The sequence below is a fragment of the Pieris napi genome, chromosome 11 (assembly GCF_905475465.1).
Source record: "Pieris napi chromosome 11, ilPieNapi1.2, whole genome shotgun sequence".
Classification (NCBI taxonomy): Eukaryota; Metazoa; Arthropoda; class Insecta; order Lepidoptera; family Pieridae; genus Pieris; species Pieris napi.
In genome coordinates, this window is record NC_062244.1 from 11,043,346 (window position 1) to 11,070,599 (window position 27,254).

At 32.7% G+C, this 27,254-nt stretch overlaps 3 protein-coding genes and 1 long non-coding RNA gene across 4 annotated transcripts in view; 2 read left to right on the top strand and 2 right to left on the bottom strand.

The window, feature by feature from the left end:
- The window catches only part of LOC125054236 (PAN2-PAN3 deadenylation complex catalytic subunit PAN2), a 44,444-nt gene extending 37,347 nt beyond the window's left edge, over positions 1-7,097 (bottom strand). Inside the window, exons 1-5 of the mRNA XM_047656003.1 lie at positions 7,027-7,097; positions 6,829-6,907; positions 6,289-6,443; positions 5,671-5,840; positions 5,087-5,207 (exon numbers count right to left, since the gene is read on the bottom strand). Coding sequence (XP_047511959.1) covers positions 5,087-5,207; positions 5,671-5,840; positions 6,289-6,443; positions 6,829-6,874 — 492 coding nt within the window. The 5' untranslated portion in view covers positions 6,875-6,907; positions 7,027-7,097. The remainder of the gene's footprint in view (positions 1-5,086; positions 5,208-5,670; positions 5,841-6,288; positions 6,444-6,828; positions 6,908-7,026) is intronic.
- A 429-nt stretch (positions 7,098-7,526) lies between these two features.
- LOC125054238 (dynactin subunit 5) lies at positions 7,527-9,725 on the bottom strand. Its single transcript, XM_047656005.1, has 5 exons — positions 9,502-9,725; positions 9,220-9,407; positions 8,840-8,951; positions 8,427-8,636; positions 7,527-7,615 (listed from the first exon to the last, which is right to left on the bottom strand). Exons 1-4 carry the CDS (start codon positions 9,547-9,549, stop codon positions 8,436-8,438), a joined length of 549 nt encoding a protein of 182 aa, XP_047511961.1. The 5' UTR covers positions 9,550-9,725; the 3' UTR covers positions 7,527-7,615; positions 8,427-8,435.
- Positions 9,726-10,444: 719 nt separating this feature from the next.
- Positions 10,445-13,874, top strand: LOC125054195. Its single transcript, XR_007117676.1, has 3 exons — positions 10,445-10,571; positions 12,274-12,337; positions 13,818-13,874. It is a non-coding gene; the product is annotated as an uncharacterized LOC125054195 (long non-coding RNA).
- An 845-nt stretch (positions 13,875-14,719) lies between these two features.
- LOC125054090 lies at positions 14,720-26,558 on the top strand. The gene is made up of 7 exons (XM_047655764.1): positions 14,720-14,723; positions 15,383-15,499; positions 15,565-15,663; positions 17,731-17,819; positions 23,790-23,898; positions 24,812-24,950; positions 26,327-26,558. Exons 1-7 carry the CDS (start codon positions 14,720-14,722, stop codon positions 26,478-26,480), a joined length of 711 nt encoding a protein of 236 aa, XP_047511720.1. The 3' UTR covers positions 26,481-26,558.
- Positions 26,559-27,254: the final 696 nt, after the last annotated feature.

Consider the following 27,254-nt stretch of genomic DNA (forward strand, 5'->3'; position numbering starts at 1 on the left):
AATTGTATGCGGAAAACGAGCGGAATGTATAGAAACTAGGCGTAAAAGATTAATAAGTAAGATTTCGGACAAAAGTATTCTTGCCTAGTTTGGAAACCAGTCTCCCAATACCTTTTCAATTCAATTGTTATCTTATTGTTTTTGGGAGAAAATAAAAATTATTCTTATAAAATTATTCTTATTCAAACTGCGCTTAGTAATATACCTCCTAGCGAGGAATTTTTATTTGACAAAAGTAAGCTCGCGTTCCTAATACAATCCCTCGGTGGGCCGCAATTCTGGTTATCTCCGCCGCAACCTTCAAGAGTAAGAGCTTTTTAAACCTAGATACAAAGAATCGTAAGCGTCTACATCCAAATACAGACACCAGGCACAAAATGGAAAAAATAATTTTCGTAATACCCACCTAAAACAAGAAACGATGCGAACGTTTAACAGGAAAATCGATAGTCATAAACAACTTTAAAACTACCCGTTATCTAACAATGACGGAAAAAAATTACTATCCAACATAATTCAAGGATTCCGCATACCTCTGTACAAGAAACCGCTTTGTTAATGCCAATAAATCGAATAGTAAGTCAATACGCAACCGAACCGTCACCTACGACATCGCAGATAATCATAGAACTCCTGAATCAAGCAAGGTATCCTACAAACAGTTCTCAACAAAACCCCCAGTTTTATATCCAAAATGGTTCTTCGCAGGAAAAGCAACGGCACGATGCGTTCTGTTGTAGATTTGCGAGAACTAAACCGATTCGTAAAGACAAAACATTTTCGGTTGATCACCCACGGCTTAGTCCCAGACTTTCTTCAACTAGGGGACTGGATGATAAATAGATTTATCACAAGCCTATTTCCATCTACCGGCAGCGAGATCACACCGACCTTTCTTAAGGCTCAGCTAAAAAGGGCAGGTATACGAAAACATGACTTGCCTTCCTTTTGGGCTAGCGTCAGTACCACACCTTTTATCTGCAGTATCATGTTGGGTCGCGGAGACCTTACGTGCGAAGGGATGTCGAGTGCTAGTCTTCCTAGACGACTACCTTCTGGTCAACCAAGACCACTCCAAGTTAAATTCTCAGGCCGCGGAGGCCGTGAGACACTTGGAACACCCGCCAAGTTAGATTCTCAGGCCGCGGAGGCCGTGAGACACTTGGAACACCTAGGTTGGAAAATCAATTACCAAAAAATCCGTATTGGTACCAACCCAAAATTTAGAATACCTTGGAATTCGCTGGAATACTATGGTCAATGTGATGTCGCTACCCAAGGTAAAAATACAGCGCAAAAACCATAGTTATGCGTTGTATTCGCGAGTTACAAAGCTTTGCTAGGGCAAGTAAACTTCGCAAACTTTCAAACTAAAATCGTGCCCCGCGGGAGGCTTCACTGTCGCCAGGTACAGATCTTTCTGCGACAATTCAACAAGATCCGACCCCGTCGAGGTCAACTGCTGCCTCAGGGGCAGGAACTGATGTGGTGGCTCGGAGCTACTCATCAGACGACGCCTATACACAAAGAACCTGCAACCCACTTCCTAGCGACGGACGCCTCGGATTGGGGTTGGGGGGGGGTTCACATCTAGACGTAAACCTTTTCAGGAAAATGGTCATACCAATAGAAAACGTGGCACTGCAACAAAAAGGACTTATATGCAGTGATAGCCGCAATAAAAATAAATGTAAAAATATTACAAAGCACACACGTGTTAATACAATCGGACAAATAAAACTCTGATTGCATACATTCAAACAGAAGGAGGAACGAAATCGATAGGGTTACTTACACTAACCTTCAAACTATTGCACCTGACGGACAAATTCAACATAACTCTGTCGGTACATTACCTACCAGGGTGATCATAGCAGACAGATTATAAAGGGGAAAAAGGCTGCGTAGTGGCACCTTCCTCCTCTAGCATGGGTGTTTCCCCCTCCAAGTCTGTTACCCTGAGTTTTAGCACACCTAAACCGGGCGACGGGAACCTATCTGATAGTGGCTTCAGATTGGCCGCAAGGTTTCTGGCTGCAGGACCTGAAATCCAGGTCTCTAGATCACCCCCACGAAATTCAATACCTATCGCAGACACTCCTAGATACGACAATTGCACTGTCTCCTCCACAAATACAAGCATTGACCCTAAAAGTTTGGGAAATTGGGGGTGGGGTGCCCAAATAAAAGACTGGTCCACACTGGAAAAAGATTTACTTTTGAAGAGTTGGTCACTCCACCTGTCCACTTATTTACCCGCAATCAAAAGAGGGCTGTCATGGTGTGACAACTCTCAAGTGAACCCAAAATCCCCTCAAACAGCCGATATTGCAAAAAATTTAATATCACTTTTTCTAAAAGAAAATTTATTTATTTATTTATTTAATTATAAGTAATCTTACAGCTAACATACATAATATTACAAAACAAACACTTAGACAGTACAGAAAGCCAAAACAGGAATTTATCCTATCAACCATCCTTGTTCGCAAATCGGCAATTTTAACTTTTTGCGGTCCCCATGTAGAACAACAAACATTTTCAAATTTTATTATTAAACACATCCTCAGAGTATTAGGAATAGCTAAACCAAAAGTCGTGAAATCATCCGTCACGTGGGACCCGCGAATAGTACTAGACTGGCTTTCTTCCAACCCTCCTAGGGACACTTTATTCGATACGGCTCGCAGAACAGCCACAGTATTGCATTTAGCATTGGGCCGCAGGTTTCACTTTATTAGAAATTACTGACGAGCAATTCGTGGAAGATGGTGGTAACATTTATTTAACACCGGTATTCGAATCTAAGACAGACACTCAAGACGCCAGTCAACATGGAAACTTTCTAAACACCACGATAAAACATATGCCCTATCACTTTAGTGAGACTTCAGTTAGTCCTGACGACTCATTGGTCTAGTGGTTGGTGCCCTGACTGCGAATCCATGGGTCCCGGGTTCGGTTCCCGGCTGGGACGGGCATTGATGTGATGAGCATTTGGTGTTGTGCTTGGGTCTTGGGTGTTTAAATATGTAATTGTGTGTCTATCTTTCTGTAATATGTGTGTGTGTCCGTTGCCTGGTACCCATAACGCGGGCTTCACCAGCTTGGCATGGGACTGGGTCAATTGGTGTGAGCTGTCTTTAAAAAAAAAAAAAAAAAAAAATTGCTTTGAGTAACAGGTACAACAAGATCTCAAGTAAAAAATCTAAACAATATTTTTTTTATCCATTAACAGCAAAATAATTAGGTCGAAAATCAACCAATAGATGAAATTTTTTATTACACGGGGTAATTGGAAATCTTCAAATACATAGATTCTTTAATCATTACTGCCGCGAGATAGACTCTCGTAGAGAAAACTCATTACTCTTTCTTTAATACATTTGCACCATCGTAATTATAGAAATACCTTGTTGTTATGATAGGAAGTTTATATTATTATGTTAATTGTACATCTAAATCAGATGAGTATATAGTTACTAGTAACTGTAGTTATATTTATACCGTAACTAAGAATAATAATTGCTAAATACTTATGCTTTGATTAAGAATAATGGCAAGTAAATAAAATAGTTATATAAACAATAACGGCTTTAGCTAAAGCCGGGACCTTAATTCTTCATAATCATCATAGCGTTGTGTTTTATATTGTACTATATACATCCACCAGCAGATAACAAACACGTCTTCATTATACAATGCTGTATGTTTTCCGGAGGCACATCAATATGACGGTTTTACATAACAATAAAACCGATATTATGTGCCGAGAAGGAAAACATACAGCATTGTAGGAAGCTCTTCCTGGTGAAGACTCTATGACTGTGGAAATGACACCGTCCTAGCTGGTTAAGATAAGTATGAAGTTGAGGCGATTACAGCGCCATCTATTCTATCCAAGCGGAACTATTTCACTCGGTATGTATCGCACTTCATGGCTAAGTATACATTGCTTCTTCATTATACAATGCTGTATGTTTTCCTTCTCGGCACATAATATCGGTTTTATTGTTATGTAAAACCGTCATATTAACATTTTTAACCATTATAGAACAGATATAAAATCAAACTAAACATTCATAGTTTTAAGCTATTGCATAGATTTTATTGCAGGCTTTGTGCGCGGCGACCGAATCAAGAAATTCAAGACGTAATATAGGTGCGGACAATACGCGTTAGAGCGGGACAGAACGCATACTGCATCTCACATCGGTCTGGTGTGATCGGTGACGTAGCGCAGATGCGTTAGAGTGGGACAGAACGCATACAGCGTATTCACATCTCTCTGACGAGATCGGTGACGTAGCGTTAGAGTGAGACACACTATATACGTGTGGTTAGTCTGAGTCTGGTAGAGTGTTAGACTGAATTAATATCAAAGAAAAAAAATACTACATAAATAAAAAAATTCTATGCAAAAGCTTTACCGCGGCAGTCCCCGGGTGCCACACGTTGTTTTTTTACGTGTTAATTATCATACTTAATTACACAAATACAGATATATTATATTCCAATCTATATCAGTCTACGACGGAATTAAATTCATTCGACTATTCTGTGACCATTTTGTGTCTCCACACATGCCACTTGAGTGTTGTACAAAGTATTGTATAACAATTTAAGAGGGATGTTTTATATGAATTACTACCAATGAAACTTTATTTTTTACACTAACAGCCCATTTATGGCAGAAAGATATGCTACATTGTATGCACAAGTCAACTAAAGTTGTGTATAATAATGCTGTTATTTACATATATTAACAGTTTTAGAATAATTTGACAATAAATTATAACTAAAATTAAGAATGGCAAGATTCATGTTATTGATTAATTATGGTTATAATTTAAATCCTATCAACGCATTATGCCACATTTCAAAGAATAACAAATAGCTATTTATTTTTGGGCGAAATAATTTACTTGTATAATAAACATTCACCCAATAACTCACATTAGTTTTATATAAATGTTATAAATATACAAAACTTTGGTATTTGAAATCAAAACAATGATAAAATTGTTGGTAAAATCAGTGTTATAAACAACTTTAATGTGAGAATTTAATAAATAAAGTAACTTACAATAATAGATTCCTTCATATTTGTGACATCAAAATCAATAATTGTGTCCTGATGGCCGCCCATCAAAATATTTGTTGGACTCGATTGAAAAAGGCATTGCATCTCTTTCAAATTTTCTGATCTATAATAATTGGATATTTTAAATATAAAAAATGTCTATAATACTGAATGTTATAGTTTTAATAGAAAAAGGACACATATAGCTTTGCCATCTAACAGCTGTATCACAAAGGGCAAAGTTGTTTATGCAATTTGATTAGACTAGCTTCCATATAATCCAAGATGTATATGCTAGCAACATAATAATTTATTATATTTTATTCTATAATAAATATTTCCAAGATTTATCAATTTTAAGCCAGCAGTGCCGTACAGCACAATAAACGAATAAACCCAAAAAACTTTTCACATTTATATAATTAAAATAAGTATTCAATGTTTGTTTCAGGAATAGATTTATAAACTACAAATATTAAACATAGTATGGTATTTTGACACGATGCTGTGAGGCTCATACCATAATAAGCTTTGATAATAAAAAAACAAAACTGAATAAAGCAAAACTGTTTATTGTTTTAACTTACGTGTGTGTATGCTTCACAAGACCTCTTCGAATTTGATGCCTCAATTGTGTTTTTGACAAAATAAATAGTCCTTGATCAAGGGTGATGATATCACGTATTTCTTCCGTCATGTGAACCCTAAAAGCTGTGTATCTACTCATTTGTGGGCCATGGTATGAAGTAATATGTCCCTGGAAAGACAAATGGATCAATAGGCATTATATCTTGCATATTATCATTTAACTGATGATTTAAGTTTAAAATCAATAGGCAGTATATATTTATGTATCTGTTTCAGTGATTTCTTTTTAGTTACAGGTATATTATAGGTATAATAGGTAATCGGGCTTATGTTCCTTCTATATTAGGGCAATTATTGCTGTGTTCTTAAACCACATATAAATTAAATAAGTTAATACATATACAAAGCTATTACATATATTGATTTATTGTTCTTTTATAATGATATCATGACATATTACTGCAACCTAATGTTTTATTTTATAAGATAATGGTGCTGCATAGAATTGTATTGAGCCACAAATCTATAAATTAATCTCTTATTTAGTTTCAAAGTTGGATGTTAATAAAAATTTTATTTGAACCGCCTAAATAATTTTAATAGTATAATAAACTTACTCTTGTGTTTCCCACCCAAATTAACTCTTCAAATTTATCAAATGTTACAGCTGATATGCTTCCTTCTCCTCTATCATCAAGTACTGTGGACCTGACTTCATATTCAGCGTCTGGGTTTTGAACCATGTAAGGTTTATACTCCGCAATATATTGTTCTGTGATAAATTTGCAATAATATTAGCTATGATACATGTGAAATAATACTATAAAATATAAGATTAAGGAGAATGATTAAGGCTTACTGCCTTTTTTCCCCTAAATATTTTTTTTACTATTTTAGTAAAGTTACTAATGTCTTATATTAATGATTTATTAAATATATTACATATGGTATAAATTTAAAACCATTACAAAGTGTCGGTTAAAAGGTTTGTAAGCAATCGTTTTGTTTACTAACACTTTTTGAAGAAAAATACCATGAAGGCGAAAGAGGTTTTTTAGGCATATTGCAATAATTAACATTAGAATCTAATACTTAAGTGATAGACGAACATTACTACTTATAAGAGAAAGCAAATAATTCTGCAATTTCAGACTTACCATTCATTTCTGCTGGCATACTTAAGTCGGAGTAATGGTATGCCATTTTTTTTAATTTCCCTGCTCCCAGGTACCTGACCTGTATATATTTTTAAATAAATTAAAGCTAATGCGATAACGGGCATGTGGTCTGGACGTAGTTTTTTTATGATCTTCAGAAAAAAATTAAAAACTGAAACATTATTAAACACAACAAACCAAAATCTGAATCGCATTCGCAATCAATTTTTTTGTTCTTGATGGGTCAACGACATTGCCAAATGCCACTTTATTTATGTTCGGAGCTGTCACTTTTGACATTGACAATTTATAAATAATACAGATTAAACAATAGCATAATTCTAGTTGGAAAAATTGCTGAATCGCTTGTAATAATTTTAGCCGAGATTTCGTAAAAAAAAATTATAGAAAAAAAATATGCCCAAGTCTTGGATCATAATAAAAATGGCATAAGAGAAAAAAAAATTAGGGAGACTGATGCTGTTTGATCTCAGTTTCAAGTTTATAGTAATAACTGATGCATCTTGCAATGATTAGATATCAGTGATGGCCCAATTTTAAGACTTATTTTAAATTGTTGGCGTTTCAAGACTTAAAACCCGAAACCCCCTGCTTAGACTTAAATTTTTTGTGTTATCACAGCAGGCATATAAATATTATGTCGTTTTAGGATTTTAATGCATAATGAAAGAAACAAATATAGTTACAAATATGAAATTCTGGGTTAAGACCCAAATCATAATATTTTATTTTTCATGTTACATAAATAAATAAGAGGCTTTGAAAATAGTATATTTCATTACAAGTGCGGAAAGCCTGTCATTGCAAAGAGTTTCGACAAATGTCTACCCGAGCCGAGGCGCAGCCGAAGGTGAGGGTTGACAGTCGGAACAAGTTGCAATGACGGTTCCGCACGTGTACTGAACGACTATTTTTAATACAGTTGCGAAAAAATTATGCAATTTAATAAAATAATAAAAAAACAATAAACTCAACTCACTAATCATTTATTTCTTATACAAATTATTGTTCACATATACATTGGTACAGTTTTTTATACTAACTGGAGAAGTTTTAGGTTGCATATTTATTTACTGTTTGAGACAAACTATTATTTATTTCGTATGATTTTTCATGTATATTTAATATATAATATAACAAACAACTAAACGCGCAAAGAACATTTTTGGAAAATGGCGCCAACCGTAAAAGAATATAAGCAGATTTTTTTTTTCTTCACCCATTCTGGGTAGGCAAAGGGAACTATACCCATACAGCCAAGTCTTCAGTACAATTTTTTATTGATATGAAATGAAATTTAAGGAGATGAAATGAAATCTAACCTAACTCATTGAATCAAATCATTAAATCTTATATTGAAACAAAGCAGTAGCTTCTTTTTAGAAATATTTGCATGAATCATAAAAGTAAAAACTTCGTGGTTGGTTTTTTCTTTTTAATAGACATTATTTTGACAGTTGGGAAAGAAAACGCACTAGTTCGGAAAAGGTAAAAAAAAAGCACGAGTGTGTAATAACCCACATCCCGAACGCTATACGTCCCTGCAATACGCCACTTTTTGAGCAACTGTATTAAAAAGTTTATTATTATACTGTTGCTGTAGGTAAAAAGTGCTGATAGTAGCTCTTAGTAAACTCTGTCATAAAATCTGGTGTAGCTTCAGGTAAAGAAGTTAATAATCTTGCTGGACTACCAGAATATCTTGCAAATGATGGTACTACAGTTTCAGCAGGCAATACAGAGTTGTCTTCAATCATGCAACAGTCTTTTAGAACACATCTCCGACCCTGGAAAATGTAATTTTATTAAATTATTAAATAATTTATAATTAAAATTTAAAACATAGTTATATCACATTGTTGTTTGTGTCCAAACTCCCTAAAAATAAAATGTTTTCTTTCTAACATAATACATATAGTATGGTTTTAAATAGTGAAATTACAAATGAAAACCTAAAGGATAATCAAAAATAATAATAAAATTTACTTACTATAACCACATTTTTACCGATGTAGACATAAGAACCAACAACAGCAGCATTGACAACTGTATTTTCACCAACAAAAACATGGTCACCCATTTGTAAAGGGAAGAAAGCTACTCTGAAATAAAATATGGTATATAAAATTTTTTAAACTAATTAAACAATTGTAATTTTTTGTAAATAAAAACATCAAAGTACCAATGAAACAAATTTATAATAAGTTACAGTACAAATTATTGTAGCAAGGTGTGGTTTAGACAAATAAGTGTATGACCTGTCTCTTTTCTAGCTGCTGCTATGTAAACAATACTTTATAAACGGTACATACAGAAATACAGCATTAAGACTTTGATTCATACAGTCCGAAGTAATATTTTAGTACTAACCCTTTACTGAATTTCTTAAATGGTGGCCGAAGAACAGAGCCCTTACTAATAATACAAAATCTTCCAGTTTTTACGTTTGCTAAATCACCACGTATTATTGCATCGCTTTGTACAATAACTTTTCCATGTAGGACAATATTTTGTGAGCCACAAAGAACAGTTTGACGACTTACTTTGTTTCCAGATGCCTGTAAAAGGATCATGTATAATTAACTGGAACAATTGCAACTACAAAATTAATTTTATACTACATTATGAACTAGTTATATTTTTTTTACTTACAGTTTCAACGTATTCAGATTTATTATAGTAAGTATCTTGCAGCTCCATATTTTATGTATGTACCATTAACAATGAAATGTGTTTATTAAATTTTTCTCCTGGGTATCCCGATATAAAAAACTGTAAATAAATATGAAATAAGTGTACTTAAATCAGAAAAACTGATAAGAATTACGAAGGAAAACTCTGTTTACAGTTTACACTTTACACTAAAGTACAGATGCACAGAATACTGATGAATCATAGATGATCACAAATGACTTATTAGTAAATGTCATATGAATAAAAAAATATATTTTACATATTACGAGAATTATTATAACACTTTATGACTTGTAATAACAAAACTTGTATTATATATTATAAAGCATAAGAAAAAATAATAAAAACATTTCGATATAGCCTTTAAGAACTAAAATGTAATCGTATAATTGTCGATGGGAGCTTAGGTCGGTATATATTAAAATAATTATTCTCCCTAGAACTAACTTCAAATATTCCTAAATATAGACAAAAAAAACCTTAATTTTCGAAGTGAAACTTTTTTATTGACGTTCAGGTAATTTTAACTATGAATGTAAAATACATTTAAATGTGTATTTAACACAATAGTTAATATTTATTAATGACCTAATATAATATGTATTAATATTTACATTTCTTAACGTTTCTTGGCATATATTTTTGTGCTTTTTCTCATTTTCTTTTCACACATAATTTTTGAGAAATGTCAACGTGAACGTATCAACGTTACCTAACTAGGTGACGTAGGTTTATCAGCAAAATATTGCAGCTTTTTATAGGCCAGCTCATGGTCGCACTTGGTCGAGTACTCGGTCGGTACTAATCATAATCTATGGTATACCTATATCAAAAGGTGATTTGTAGTCTGTAGATGATAGCGATTGGCGCCAAAAACGATTTGAGATGTAGAAGTAAAAATAACAGTCTTGCCTTTGAAAAATACTAACATATTTTTGTTACTAATTTTCACAACTACAGAAATTCAACTGTTATAAAAATGGATCGCTACATAACAAGAGAGAGAAAAATAAATCCAAACCAGCCAGGTTACATCAATTTTATATTAAAGTTATAATTATAATATATTATATCGACGTAGGAAAGCATATTTGCTGTAAGTAGACAAAATACCTAAAGTGACTTTTTACTGCCATTGGAATCAAATTGGAAAAAACCGCATCGAATGTTCCGGGTCCTGTGCCTCTACGATGAAAAAAAAATTACATACGCCGTTGAAAACGCCCGTACTTATATTTTTTTTAGCAAGATTAAATGCTGTATGTAGACCAAAATCCAGTCATTTTAGACAATTTGTACTTACAGCAAAAGAAAAACTGCATTTTTTTCTTTACAAATACTTACTTCTTCCCATTTAAAAACTTAACGCTACTTACAGCATTTCTGCGGCGTGTGATTTTTACATTCGTTTACTTACAGCAGTTTTTTTTTAACCATTTACGACATTTTATTTCAAGCAAACATTACATTACCAAATGACCCACTGCATTTCTAGATCTAATCATAATTATAAACTAATCTTACATCTTGAATTGCAATTGAAAGTACTCAAATACATAAATGTACTGCATACAGCATATTTACCGCCTGTAAATTGATAATATTTCCGCGCGTACATTTTTCTTCCTTAGTTACAGCGTTTTAAAGATTTGTGATTTAAAAAACTGTTTGCTGTAACTAGCCAAACACGTACTTATAGTAACTTTGGATAAAAAGTTTACATTGCAAATGGTGACTGGCAGTTAAATAAATATATGTTTCAAAAATGGTAGCAATATCATGGATAGGTTCGACACTATTAATTTTTTTCCGAAATTAATTTAGTTTTTTGGCTCTGGTGAACAATTGCAATATGTCTACTTACAGCAAATATGCATTCCTACGTCGATATGTATTATGTACCTATACAAAATATTATGTAGATAAATTAAGAATGAAATCAATACAATGATAATATTTTTATAGACTATATTATCAAGAAGCTCGTTGTGATCGTATTTATACACCTTATTCGTAAAAAAGAATGCTAAACTAATTTTTTTCAGCAATCTTAAAACTGTTATTTTTTTTTATGTAACAGGAGGCAAACGGGCACGGGGCTCAACTGATGCTAAGTGATACTGCCGCCCATGGACACTCACATTGCCAGAAGGCTCGCAAGTGCGTTGCCGGCCTTTTCCGGAAGTCCGGCAACGCACTTAAGTTAGCCTCTAAGAAACTTGGTGTGCTCTGCAAGACACACTGCGGGCCACCGCTTGTAAATCTATAAAGCGCAAATTCGGCCCCACATCGAATACTGTTCTCACCTCTGGGCGGGATCTCCCCAGTACCAGCTCCTTTCACTTGCCCGTATTCAACGAAGAGCGATTCGAATCGTCGACGACTAATTAGTCTAGTCGACAAGGTTAAAATGGTACAAAATAGGGTTACTGCTCTTAAAATTATGCGCGATAGCTCATTGGATCCGGAATGACGCCTAGAAAAATGTGCCAAAAGCGTGTATTAGCACATAAAAAATTGCAAAAGTTATAAACAATTTAAGATAAAAAAAATGGCATTTCGTTTTTTGCCAATATTTCATAAACTATTAATATTTAAGAAATTTCAAAAAAAGATTCTGAAAGAGGAGGAAATTTCCAATAGTTAGTGCAAAAATTGTGTTTCATGTTCACACGAAATGTATAAATATATCTACGATGCCAATATAGACGCTTGAAATCTCCGTTTCAGAGCATCTCACGGGAAATCAAATGATTGAGTTTTCACCAACTAGTGCAGGAAATAATATTACTATGTAAGTAGCTTCGCATTGAGGTAGATCCTATCTCGCGGGAGATTACCTAATAACTCGATTGTGTTTTTAAATGTGTAAAAATAAATTGTAAATAATTGTCTTATTTAAGACTAATAGAATGATCCAAGACCATTACTTTGATTGCGTACCCTTTGAAGTAGAGACTCATGGGCCGTAGGTTGCCAATTATAGATATGGGTTAATTCAAGGTTTTGCTAAATAGGCAACATCTAGACGGGCGTACCCTCCAATTGGTTGCAACTCCTAACTCCACTTAACATCAGGTGGGATCCGGCCAAACGTCTGTCTGGTTGGTATAAAACTTAAGTTTACACCTGGTAGAAAGTACCAGTGACCCTGGTCTTTTCCTCAACGTATAGGTATCGTAATATAGCTATAAAATGCTGCCAGCATTAAAGGTGCCACAGGAAACAAACTTGAGATTTATTTGAGTGTTTTGTGTATTTTTCAATATGATGTACAGCTTAGGTTGTTTTAAGTGAGTATAATTTTATATTTCTGCAATTATTAATAAATGCACAATTAAAATGTTAAGTTTTGTGATGTTTAATGAAGTAGATAATTATTGTTAAAAAAACATTGTTATCTTCTAATAGGCGAAGTATTTGCTTCGTTGATTTCTTTATGGACCAGCTACTTTGTGATTTGTTTGTTTGATTTTTGAGTTACAGGCCAAGTCTTACTTAGGATGTTTTTCTTTTTTATTGGTGTATGTAAACTGTGTACTAAAAATATAAATTAGTGATAGATGGTTGGGCTCCACTGAATCCATATGGGCTTCAAACGCATATAATACATTTTGAGAATCGTACCCTTAACCACTATGATAACATTACTTTATTTATTAAATTTATCTCTACTGTATCTTTACAAATGAATCTTTGAGTAATTACAGCCAAAAATAGACTTAATTGATTCCATACCCTGTAAATAATAATTTTTATTGTTAAATTCATATAAATCTCGTCATAGTTCAAGAGACCATTCAATTCAAAATAATCTAAGTTATTTAAAGGTTTTGAGTGCATTTGAAGTCGGTTCTATATTTTTAAGGATTTTTTTTAAACTAAAAGTACAGATAACACCAAAAAGCCAGTAACTCTTGGTAACCCTTGGTACCAGCCTAATAAACTAAACAGTTAAATAGAAATACAATTAATATAAAGAAACGAAAACATTACATAAAACAGAGAGAGACAAACAACGTTTTTACAAAGCCCATTTTAGGTATTTTAGTATAATATATAATCAATCAGATTTAGTAATGATTAAAGCAACTAATGTTCTGGCCTCGGTCTTAAAGTAGATCTTTAAAAGAAACAAACTATAGGACAACAACGTAAACGTACCTGATATTTGTTAATTAGTACGGAGCTTAAGTAGCTTACCGCGCAACACAATACGAAATATATTGCATAAATTGTTGTTCAGCTGTTTACTAGTGTTGGTGTTTAAATAGGAATCAACCAATTCCCGGATATCAGTACACTGGAGGCAATCATATGCAAACTATGGACAGTCCAGGGAACTGTGCATTTAATGTGAGTAATACTAGCAAATGTTGTCGAAAATTAAAATTTACTACTTATAAGTCAATAACCGTGTTATACTGAGAAATACATATTTAAAACTACTTTAAAAGATATAAACGCAAATATATATTAACAGATTTTCGAGTGCTTTTCTGTGCCGTAAGTGTATGTAAATAATGTATTCGTATTCTTAGCCCACAAATAATAGAGAAGGTATATGTACGTAGGTATATTCAGTATCTCCTTAGGTAGGTAAGCGATATTGTGTCGATATTAGTGTCTTAGGGTTAATTCACTTTCGAGACTTAAGCTAACATTAGCGTTTGGAAATTGCCGTTCATTTTGTGTTATCCACCCTATTGAAAAAGACTGTACGCTACTTAGTGATACGAAGGATAAACGTGTCATGCCATAGGCCATAATATGGCAAATTTATTTTATATACTTTTCGTTTCAGATGAATCAAAATCCAGGTGTTATTTCTGGAATAGATCCCAGATATCTAGCGTCTTATGCTAACAACAGCGGTACTAATATTACCTCGGGTATAAAATGAAATAATTTGTCTATATTGTTATTTATTTATTTACTAAAGATTTATACATAAAAATACATACTCTAAAAAAATTTATGTTATGTAAAAGTTTACCTTTTTTGAAAATAACTTTTGATTATTAATTAACATTAACTAAGAATGTTTTATATTAATTATAAAATTTGCCCAAGATGCCCAAGCTGCGATTATTTTAGTGCAAAGATAAATATTTTTAAAGCAGGCCTCTATGTACTACCAGAAATTATACTTATAATATTTTTTTAAAATGGTGAAATGGGTTGGATAGGCCTTATCGTACATACGTGGACCAAATCCAAGACGTACTAGAGAAGGGAAGTTATAATTCCCCATAACCTACGAGCTTGCATGGTGAATGTCATGAAAGTGAATGAGGCAAGAGAGCGGGCAAAAAAAATCTAGCAAGAAACGCTAAATTTTCAGTCATACAAACTTTATACATATACAGAATAATTGTTTCAAATGTCCTGAAACTACATTTAACGAATAACGTTCTACAATAGAAGCCTAAGTTTGTAATTGATATTTATGAAACAAAGTGTTAAATAATTCCAAAAATAAGTGTAAACTCCCGAAAAGTATGAATCATTCATTGATTTTTTTAAGCAACCTTAAGAAGGCTGTATCCTCATTGCCGGCAATGGAACCTGCCGTACACTCATTTGTCATATAATATTATTTAAATAGTAATAATTATTATTCGTTTATTTGAAAAGAAACTGGTACATTTAGATTGTTTGATTATAAAAAAACGGCAAATGTCTTATTAATTCATAATGTATAATTGTTGTCAAAACTTTTGGTCTAAATAATGTTACACACTATAAAGGCACTCAAAAAATTTAATCACTTTACTACTTAAGTTTCACTCACATATAATTTTTTAATGAAAATTGTAATCGTTTTATATTATTTTAGGAACATCAAAAGAAATGCAATTGCATTCGACAAATATACCAGTAAATGCATTTGGTGAATATCAAAATCGCAGTTTTATCGGCGCGCAAAAGATAGATAAACCTCTTCACAAGTCTGGTATGTAAAATTATATTAAGACTTTTTCGTTTAAAATTGAGGGTATTTCAAAATATTAATTATAGGGACGCGTTATCCAGAGTTGGCTAAGTATCAACCCAGGCCTCAACAGAAGGAAAACATATTTCCCAAAGAAAGCCTACCCCAGCATAAAATTAATATTGGTAAGATAATTACATTGTTCTTATTATAAAACTTGATTCACTAAACATTACAACATTCCTATGTTAGGCGATCAGAATCTTCCGAGGTACAAAAAAATAATGAGTAAAAATTAAAAACCTTCTAAAAGCTTTTTTTTTTTTAATTTTTTTTTAACCAGTGTTGACTAACTATAACTCCCTTATATAAAAACCAATACATTTTTGACATACTTGAGTTACTCTGTCTTTCTCATCACATCGTATCATTAAATACAAATATTTGATATCAATGTATTTTCATCTAGTATCGTTAATAAGCAAATAAAATTTCAAATAACATTATACAGATTTTTTCCGAATAAAACCTTTTTTCGTTTATTTAACCGTAAATAAACTTTATTTCTCAATTGGTTCAAATTTTAGAACCTGTCTGTTAAACAGTAATTATGTTAAATCTTTGAATACTCTTGAAGCTGTTGAACTGAACTTGAAACAAAACCCTCTTGTACTCAAAAGTTATTTTAAACCGACTTCAATGAGGAAATTATCAGTCATGAATGTTTGTAATGTGTGTATTGTTGCAATTAGGTCATATTTGAGTATGTATTTAGGCTTTCAAGTTTAACATTTCGTAAATGTATGTTTGTCCACAAAATTCTCGTGAAATAAATGTCATATCGGGATATTGCTTTCTGATTTAAATCTGGCATGATCCATCTTAGATAATGCATAAAAAATGGTATATACTACAAACTAATGAACAGATTTTGACTTCGCATTGCTGAAGGGGGACATGACGTATAATAAAGTTAGGTACTTAGTAGAGTTGGCAGGTTTTTAAAGGTGGTTTAATTTTTTTTTAAATTATTAAGTGATTAGTGCACATACAAAAAGTAATAAATTTATATATTATATGACGAAATTATTACATCAATCATAGGAGAAAAGCTAATTAATTTTAAATAGAGTATTTGTAATATTTAGTAAAATAATAATTAAAAATTGATAATGAAAACTAAAATATGGAAGAAACAATGTACTTTTTTGGAGTTTAGCTACCAGATGGGTCCTTAAGTCGATGAATCGAGCCTACTTCGATAAAATTTAGCAAAGAAATAAAAGTCTTCTCGTGTAAAATTGCGAGTTTTTCTATATTAAAATCGAAAAATGGCAACACATTTGCACTTAATCTTTTAATCCTCTTAACACATACCTAACGAGCTCATTACTCAACTTTTTTAAGTGAAGGGAATAAGTTACGACCTTTTACCGTGTCTGCAGAATATTATGAGAAATATTTGTTACTAATAACTGAGTTTTTTGAAACATTTGTTTATTTTTACTAAAACACTATGTCTACAATCTCTACCTACTAGGGCCTTTGGTCCAGTCAGAGATTGGAGTAATCCTTTAGATCGCAGGAACTAGGAAGAGAAGCACCTTTCGTTCTCCACATTTTTATTACTATGATTAAAACTTATATTTTGAAATTTTAACTTAATTAATATCAAGGTGTGATCTGCTTGTGTGGAAGGTTACTGAAGGTATCTCATACAGTAATTTAACTAAATTAAACCTATTTTAAACTCTCAACAGAAAAAAAACTATTATGATTGAATTAATTTATCTTTGTATATTATACCTATCCAGAAATGCGGCGGATACCAACATCACAAATACTACTATACGAGTATTTTTGTAACTTACACGGTGGCCTTAGTTATAATATATTTGAGCTATACTTGTATTTTCTGGACATTTAGATACTTTACTATATGGATTTATCTTATATTCAAAACTATACAATTCCAACAAAAGGTGCAGGTCAAACTAATAACTATTTTTAAATACATAGATAGGTATTTTGTAAGAAGTATTTTAAGTGACTCATGGTCATAGAGGCACAATGGAATAGCCATATTATCAAATAATTTCGTTATGTTATTCCTTCTTAATAACATGTAATTATAATTTCTGAGATTTAATGTGACTAGATTTTATCATAGACTATATAAAAATGATCGTTACAGTTGTTTGAAGGGAAAGGCAAAACCGTAACTCTAACTTTAATTTTGAATTACATTATAGTCAACACTAAAGCGCCAGAGCCTTCCACGTCCTCAGCAAGTTCGACGCAAATTCAAGTTCAAAGTAATTCTCGCTTTGAGTTACAAAAGGTAATATCAAGATTAATTAAAACCTTATTTATTGTAAGTATGTTTTTTACACAATACTAGCGGACCTGACGGACGTTGCCCTGAATGATATTTCAAGCTATTACGATATTAAACGCTGATGATGCTGATTTGTGAATGTAAGCCATCCAGGGCGAAACCCTAATGCATACAAAAAATTCATTCAAATCGGTCCAGCCGTTTAAGAGGAGTTCAGTGACATACACACGTACAGTAGAATTATATATATTTAAAGACTAGTTGGCCCGGCAAACACGACATTCGTTGACTAAATGTCGTGTTACAGATTAGTTTATTTATGATTTTATGAAAATAATACAATGGAAACAAAATACATATTGAGTTCACTTAGTAGTGAATAGTTCAATTTACAATACTCAACGTTAAAATTTTAATTGAGTTTTTGTATACAGAAAATATTTTATACAAATATTTAACAACCAATAACTATCAATTATTATTGTTTTTCTTTACTGACATTATACTACATTAATAAAATCTAAATGCGCCAGTACGAATATTGTGGATATATCTTGTCGATTCGAAACCTTTATTTTAAATTCGTTTATATTTTAATTATTATACTTCAATTTGACGAGAAATTTTGTTACACAGACTACCCATGAACATTTTGTATTGCGTTTTTCTTCCGCCAATTTTCCAATAGGTACTTTAATGGTTGCCTTTGGAGACGGAGACAAATACAACAAATGACCATGAAAATCGGTCCAGCCGATTTTATTTTAAAATTTATTTCCATAAATACGAAGGAAGATATATATACATATACATTTGTGCATCTGTATATTTCACATTTTTTTTTTTTATGTTCCACATTGGACAACTAACTTGGTTTTAATATGCCTTAGGAGTTATTTGTCGTTATTTGTGTGAAAATAGCTGTCAAATGTTAATAAAAAAATTAGCGCTCGTAGAAATTAACAGCCTGGCCACGGGACATTCGCCGACGCGATTATTCGCGCGGTGCGAACCGCGATGCGTCTAGCGACTGAAATAAACTCATAGCAATGTACTAATCAAGCCACGCGCAACGGCGACCAGCGATGCGACCTGCGAAATGTAGCGAGCGAATCGCGCGGGCGACTGACGTCGCGACGGGCGAGCGAAACAAATGCATGAATCAGTACGGTGCAAGCCACGGAGTCGAGCGGCAGTCGCGGCGAATAGAGAAGGGAATAAATAAGTTTAGTCGCGGTCGCGGCGAAAAATGAATACAGAGTTTTTTCTTACTGAAATACTGGCTAGACCAGCTATTTGGAAGTCTGGCCATCCACAGCATTAATTTAATATACCTTAATCTCAAAAACAATTTTTCAGTGGCACTTAAAATTCTATTTGCATTAACTTTTTTCTCCAATTCTGGTTGAATATTCATAAGAATATAATTGAAGGTTTCAATACTCATTCTGGTATACTCAAAAAAATAATTCTGGATATATTCTGAATTTCTCATACTTCTTGTGGAATTCTCCACAATTTCTCCAAATATTAGATCTTGCACCAAAAGCTATTACTTTCCAAACAATATCGAGATGATTTCGATAAAGACATTTCGCTGTCGAACTTCCTTACTGGTCGCGGCGGCAAACGTAACTGGTCCGTGGCCTGCAAACGGCCCCGCGCGAATGGTCGCCTCGCCTCCCGCATCGCAGTTCGCACCGCCGATCCCCGTGGCCAGGCCGTAAGACTCGTTTTATATAGGAAAAAAGTCTCACAAATACCTTTTGAACAAATTCAGCGAAAGGCTTGTCTAATTGTCAATCTCCAATGTATTACTAATCGGCTTGATTCTCTCTCTCTACGTAGAGACATTACCTCTCTATGCGTATTCTATAAAGTGTAATACGGTGAGTGTTCTGAATTGTTTTTGGGTTGATCCCTCACCAACATCACCTTGATGCTGGAAGTCTTTCACAGTCCGTTTCACAAGGATACAGATACAGTTTCTTTTGATAACTAGCGAACTGGGAAATCGACTTCCAGTACCTACCTTCCAGGTACCCCACCTACTTCCCTGATAGATGACAACCTCCTAATATTCACAGTTAGAGTGTACTCCTCGCTCAAAGGCCGGCAACGCACCCACTTAAAACAGGTGTCCATCGGCTGCAATGACTGCCCTTTTTGGGCGTCACGTAGGCTCATTTGCATTATATAAAAAAGTGCAGTCTATGCCTGTAGCTCTAGACAGAAGTTGAGTAGATGCTTCCAATGGGAAGTCACTCCACATGACAGCACCACAGAAAAAATTTGCTCATAGCCTTAGGGCTGATTGCAAATAAGTAATAACCGCAGAAAAAAAAGTCTATGCCTAGCACATGTCGATTTTTAGTTCTATATTTTCATTTAAAATCACATAGAACAATATGTTTTTCCATTTTTCCAGAACTGAGTATCGTACGAACCAGACTCATAAAGCTACTTTATTAAATCAGTCAACAAAAAATATTGCACCTTATGAACTATTTCATACATTTATCTTTATTTAATAGCCAATATAACAGGTGTGTTAATTCTAAGACCTTTCACGTAGGCAACCTAATTAGCTGCTTAACTTGCGTGAAATCTGTTTCAATTACGCTTTATGCGCCATAATTTAAATTTAATGAGGGCACATTGAAATCTTAATTAAATCTTTACGTTGTACGTGTACTACACCCATCTACTCAGAGTCAATCAGTTACAGTTAACGTTTACTTATGAAGCTAAAAATGTTTTATATGCCTTAAATTAGTCGCTAATTAATCATGCATTGAAATCCGTATAGACATAATTGGAATACTCTGGGTACAATTTAATCTTGTTATAATGAGTAGACCATTCTAATGCTAGTGAATGCTATACAGCAATAAGCAAATTAAATTTGAATATCCTAGAACGTTCCACGAAAATGTAATAACAATTTATGTGATCTAATGAAAATCTATGAGGTGCAGCAGTGTTGGCCTAGTGGCTTCAGTGTGCGGCTCCCATCCGTGAGGCCGTAGGTTCGATCCCCGGCTGAACGCCTATGGACTTTATTTCTATGTGCGCCTTTAACATTCGCTTGAACGGTGAAGCACTTACTTACCAATTAGATTGACAAATGATCAGGAAACAGATACAATAATGAGGCCCAGATCTGAAAAGTTGGTAGCGCCGCTGATTTAATGGGAAGAGTAATTTATTTATATCGTAATCCTACACCTAACATATATTATATTTAATAAAGGCTATTATACTAAATATTTAGCCAAGACGGAATACTTAATATAAACAAAAAGGTTCAATATTCTAGAAGGAAAAAAACTATTCAAACAAAAAATATTCAATGCAATTAAACTAAGTAATACCTAATTCGGCAGTGTTGTGTGACAGTGTAAACATACGTACTCTGTATGTACGTGAGGGTGTATATGTGGGGTGTTCTTAAGGTGCAGGCGATTTTTCAATAACGATGTAATAATGGTGATAATAATATAACTTAAATATTTTGCATTATAGAGGTTGTTGAAATCCACTTAAATTATAGTTCAATGGTTAAGCGCGGCCTTAGATTTGTTCATTAATTGTTAATCTTTGACCTGAGTAATACAGAAAGTCTATGCATTTTCCTTTGTTGAAAGTACTTCACTTCAAATAAAGGGACTTCATTGGAGTCAGTCAGCTCCGATGCAATATCCGGTCGAGTGCCGTTTTGTCTTTAACGTCGATTATCGATCATTGTTTTCACAATAGAGTCTGAAATTCTCAAGTATCTGAATACCTGAATAGTCTATAGGAAATTATATTTTCTCATTATTATAATCAGTTGAATAATTTATCTACAACTGAAATATTTATCAAAACAAGAATAGCATTGATTTTTGAAAAGGTAAGCTGCTTATACTGTTAGTGAATGGTTTCAGTTACAATTGTGTCTGATAAATTAAAATGAGCAAAGCAAAGCTTGGACCCATTCATAACAATTATTGGTAAGTATTTAAAGAAATAAAAGATTCAGATAAATTAATTAATTTAAAGCCGCGCAAAAAGGCCACTTATAACAAAAAAAGTGCGTGCGTACAAAGTACACATGTCAGGAGTGAAACTAATTTTTACGTCTTGTTCATATAATAGTTTTACAAATCTAAAACTTTAGATTTCCGAGACTTAGAGGGAGGGAAAAAGGAATATGTTAGGAATTTAAATGTCATTAAATTATAAAGTGTCGAAAACTAATACAAATTATAAATTTAATTGTAATTATTAAAACGTTTGAATACGTGGCATTTTAATTTACAATTTGTCATTTGAGATTTCAATATATTATGTTGCGTAAATATAAAATACTAATATTTCATAAATTCTCTTTACGAAATTTTATATTTAAAAATAGAATTTCTATAACGTAATTTGCCTTTCTCTACTCTCTCTCAATCGATCTCAATCGCTATCTCCCTTTTCTTAAAACGCTGCACATCTTCGTGACGCTAATATTATTATTAGTTTTACAACGTTTAAACATAATGGTCTTAAAATGAGAAACTGATGACGTATCGTGTCTATGATAGCAATGGTTGTGAACAAATTCGTCTTCTTACTTTACAAGATTACATAAGCTTTTAACAAATAATTATGTAATATAAATGTATATATTGTAATTGTTTCAAATGCATTCCAATTAATTTTCGTAATTAGAGGCCTGTAATTAGGACTAACGTCGCGTCCATTGTTTTCCCGTTTCCCGCAACTGTACAAATTTCATGAGCGTATCATTATTTATTTGGGGATAAAGGGATTATCAATATATTGCAAAACTAAATTGTAATATTAAACAATTTAAATGAAAGATTTTATTAAAAACGGGATAAGTCAAAAATAATGTAGATAACAATGAAATTGTTCCAGCGTTAGAACGCAATAACATCATATGTACGAGTACATAATACTTGCAATTAATTATGTACTACCAAATTGCATACTACAATAAGATTACGTTAATTAATAGAGACTTCAAGGAAGAACTTTCTGCTCAAAATAGGTCGTTCCTAACTGGGTGGTCCAGTCATTATATTTATTGTGTAATCTGGTATTACACAAATATATATAATTGTTATTCGTTAGCATTCCTATTACTCATTTATTGCATCCACTAATTATTGCAAAGACTCCTTCTAGTGAAACCCAATAGCGTTCAGGTAATCCAATCTCTCTAAACATCTGATCTCGTAGCGCTCTGTTTGTCAACTAAGATATCTTGCTAAACCTTTACCTATTTTTTATATGTTACTTCATATATATTAGGTTTGTTGGCAGCTGAAAATTTAGTTATTATAAATGTATTCACTAAAATACTCTAATAAAAGAGTTATGTGGTATTAAAAAATCGATAATGGTTAAGATATTTTTCAAGCTGTTATCGCTTTGCTGTTTTTCTTGTTGTGATTTATATTTGTATGAATCAAAAACGAAACAATTATTATATTGTGGACAGTAGCCTATTATTTCTGATATTTTAGAAGATCAGAGGGAGATATAAGATTATAGAAAATATACATATATATAAATAAAAATGTATCGTAAAATAGGTTGATAAGCTCAAAACTCGTTGACAACAGGAGCGATTGGAGTAATTTTCGTTTTATTAATTTCTTGAACTCTGCGAAATATTTAAAACTATAAAAACATTGTTTTATTTAGAACTCAGGTTTTATTTCGGAATAGCGAACAGTGTCTATGGGATAGCAAAGCATATATGTTGGTATGTAGCTACTAAAAAAAAAATATATTAAGGCGAACCAAAGTTCTAATACGAACTAACGTACTCGTATAAGTTTAAAAATTCTTGTGATAACTTCCACGATCTTTTTGTTGCTGGAACTAGATAACTAACTGAATATTTTGTTTCTGATAGAAACGTACTTTGTCTTTATATCTTTTAGATATCGGATCTACCATTATTACTTACAGGAACTTTATAAACAAGGCCCAAGGATATTTTCCGGTCCTCTCGAAATGGTTCTGAAATGGCATAAAAGTTTACAAGACATAGGAGTTGTAATCCTTTATGAAATCGTAGGTATGTATCCTATTATTATTATTTTTTTTAAAGACAATTCACACCAATTGACCTAATCCCATGCTAAGCTGGTGAAGCTTGTGTTATGGGTACTAGGCAACGGATATACATACATATTATAGATAGACAGACATATAAATACATATTTAAACACTCAAGACCTAAGCACAACACCAAATGCTCATCACATCGATGTTCGTCTCAGCCGGGGATCGAACCTGGGACCCATGGTTTCGCAGTCAGGGGTACTAACCACTAGACCAATGAGTCGTCAAAATGTCATGTATCTTATAAGATACATGGTTAAGATACTTTTTAAGGAGTTATCGCTTTGCCGTTTTTCTGGTAGTAATTTAGATTAGTATGAATTTTTTATTGAATTAAAAACGAAACAAATTTCGATAGCCCATATATTTTCTGATCTTTTTGTCAGATGAGTTGAGAGATATAAGATCCATATAGAAAAATATACAGGCTTCAAGCAATTTATAGGAAACTTACAACTATATAAATTAAAATGTATCTTAAAATATGTTTTATAAAACTTTTTATTGATTCATTGAAAGTATAAACAATGAAAAATTTAGTTTTATTTAGTACTTAGGTTTCATTCCGAATAGTTTATTTAAATTCTTGCTACCCCTTACGGTAGCAAGAATTTAAATAAACGTTTCGATTTAACAAAAACTATCCCGTTTGTAGTAAATTAAAGCCATTCACAGTCTAGAAACGAACATTTTCTACCATCTTAAGTTAGTAAATTTCCACCATACAATGTTTTCGATTTAATACAACTTAGAAGGTTCGAGAAAAGCCTATTCTAAAAGTCTGGTAACTGAAATTCAATTCAACATCAAATGATATTTGCTTATTTTATAAAAATTCTGTAACTGAGTGTAATTGAATTTCTCAGCCAAGTGTGTGAATGTGAGAGCTGGCGAGTCGTGTGCCAAGAATTTAGTTTTGAGAGATGAAAATGGTCCGGCGATGCAGGTCGTCTATTATGAGATAGACTTTCTTATGCCTGAGATTAAGCCGCCTTGTACTGTTCGGTAAATAGAATTTATATTTTATTAAATTTTTAATTAATATAGGTTATTACAACTTGCTATAATATTACCTATTTATAGCATATTTTCTCAGTTACTACGGCTACACCGTCGTCTTTTTTTATCACAGCGCAATCACAATTTGACAGAAAGAGACAAAGGAGTACTTTAGTTATATTGTCCCTTTATCTTCTTTATCTTTTAACCACGTGGTTATTCAATTAAAATAAAATATCGCAATAGAGCGAGGAAATGCTGCCAGCGTTAAAGGTACTGCCACAGGGACCAAACTTTTTAAATGTGTTACTTTTCTTTTTATTAATTTTTATTATATATGTACGTTAAGAAAATTGTAAATTCTGTATATTTGATTGTTTTATTTACTAATAAACAATTTAAAGAAGTAAAAATTAAAAAACAAAATTGAAATAAAATTTTCCTTGTTCGCAAAATGGTAATATTCAACTTGGAAAGCACTGAACCAAACAGACATAAAAAGGTACACTAAAATGCTGACAGAATTTAGATTTTCGTCCATCAGCATTTAAAATTGCCAATTTCCATACGAAACAGTTTTTAAATTTGGCAAAGCATTTGGTTTGTGAAATTGGCATGTTTCAGCAAATTCACCTCATAACTGTTTTCGCTCGCTGTAAATTGCATACAGACTGCAATTTGTAATAAATTAAGAAACCCTATTATCCATTTTCAAGTCAGTTTAACTGCTGCTTTAACTAAAGACCATCTCTCCATAGCTTGAATACATTTTGTGTTTTTATATTGTATTGAATGCAGTGTACTTGAACGTCATAGCTAATAGGTAGATATATTGTTTTAGTTATAATTATTACATTCACACACCAAATCACTTTCTGGATATTTTTAGCTAATATCAAAGGATTGAAATTTCCTAAAAGTATTGAGATATTCAGTGTGCTTAATAATAATGTTAGTGCGCTTAAAAAGCTGTGCATTAAAACATTTTAAATGTTTCCCATTCCATTATACGCAGCACGGTGAAAGCCTGTTAAAACGCAAGAAGACTTCGGCGATTTATATATTTTCGAACAAAAAAATATTTTAAAATCAACTTATTATTGATATATATCTATATATTGATATCTCTTATTATATTTCCAATACACAAATATACAGTTAGTTCTTAACCTACATAGTAATAATAATAAAAATTAATAAACAGAAAATTAAAACAGATTTAAAAAGTTTGGTCCCCATGGCAGTATTTCCTCGCTGTATTGTGATGCTAGTTCTTTGAACGAGGAAAGCAACTGCTCTGGGGTCTACCAGGCGGCAACATAAATCTTTAAATAATATTTGTGTATATGGACTCTGATACTAAAGAAAAGCTCGATTTTCAGAGTAATTGGTCGAATGTTAGCTGGCACAAATCGTCTGCAAGCGTACAGCGTGCGACTGGCGACAAGTGATGATGTTGCGACCATGTCGCGTCGCACCGCAATCGCAGCGCACCACGTTTCTAAGCTTTGCGAGGAATACGGATTGAAAAATTAAAAATATTCTTAATGTTTCTTTTAATATTCTAAATAAAACAATTTGTTTTTTATTCATTTAAATAAATATTAATACGAAGTTTTAATTATTATGAAACTTTTCATAGCGACATCGTTTTACGAATAAAGCAAAAAATAAATAAAACTAGAAGATCAAAATTTGGCGAGGAGAAGATTCACATGAACAACTGACTCCGTGGCTTAGTGATTAATGCACACAGTGTTGCTATTTCTATGAAATGTTACTAATTACGTTATGGTAGGTACAAAACGTTAAAAAAATATGTATCAATGAAACTAAGATAAAACTGAGTCCCGTACCCCCCCATCCAAGTATCTTACTGGACTGTGTGTGTTAATAAATAAGGAAATAACCTATTTAATGAAAGTTTTAAATAAGGTAATAATCTAAGATACCTTATTAGACCTTACTGACATTAGACCTTATTTAAAACTAACTGTATCTACCCAGTTAAGACGTCCAGCAGAAGTAACAACTCCAGACAGCTGTATTTGGTGCCTTTTATAGACACAATTTATGCCTCTTTAGCTCGCTAGTGAATGCAAGATAGAAATAAAATGTTTTCCCTAAAAGTATATAAGTTTTTTAAATATAATTTTGTCTGATACAATTTATGTTGAAAGCTGGTGGACCTTTAAGCAAATAATGCACCCCCGAGTATAGTTACGCTAACAAGGCAACGGATTGGCACCTGAGCCTGTTTGAATTGTTCCCCATTGTCGCTCTTATGTTTCACTTCTTCGCAAAACCATA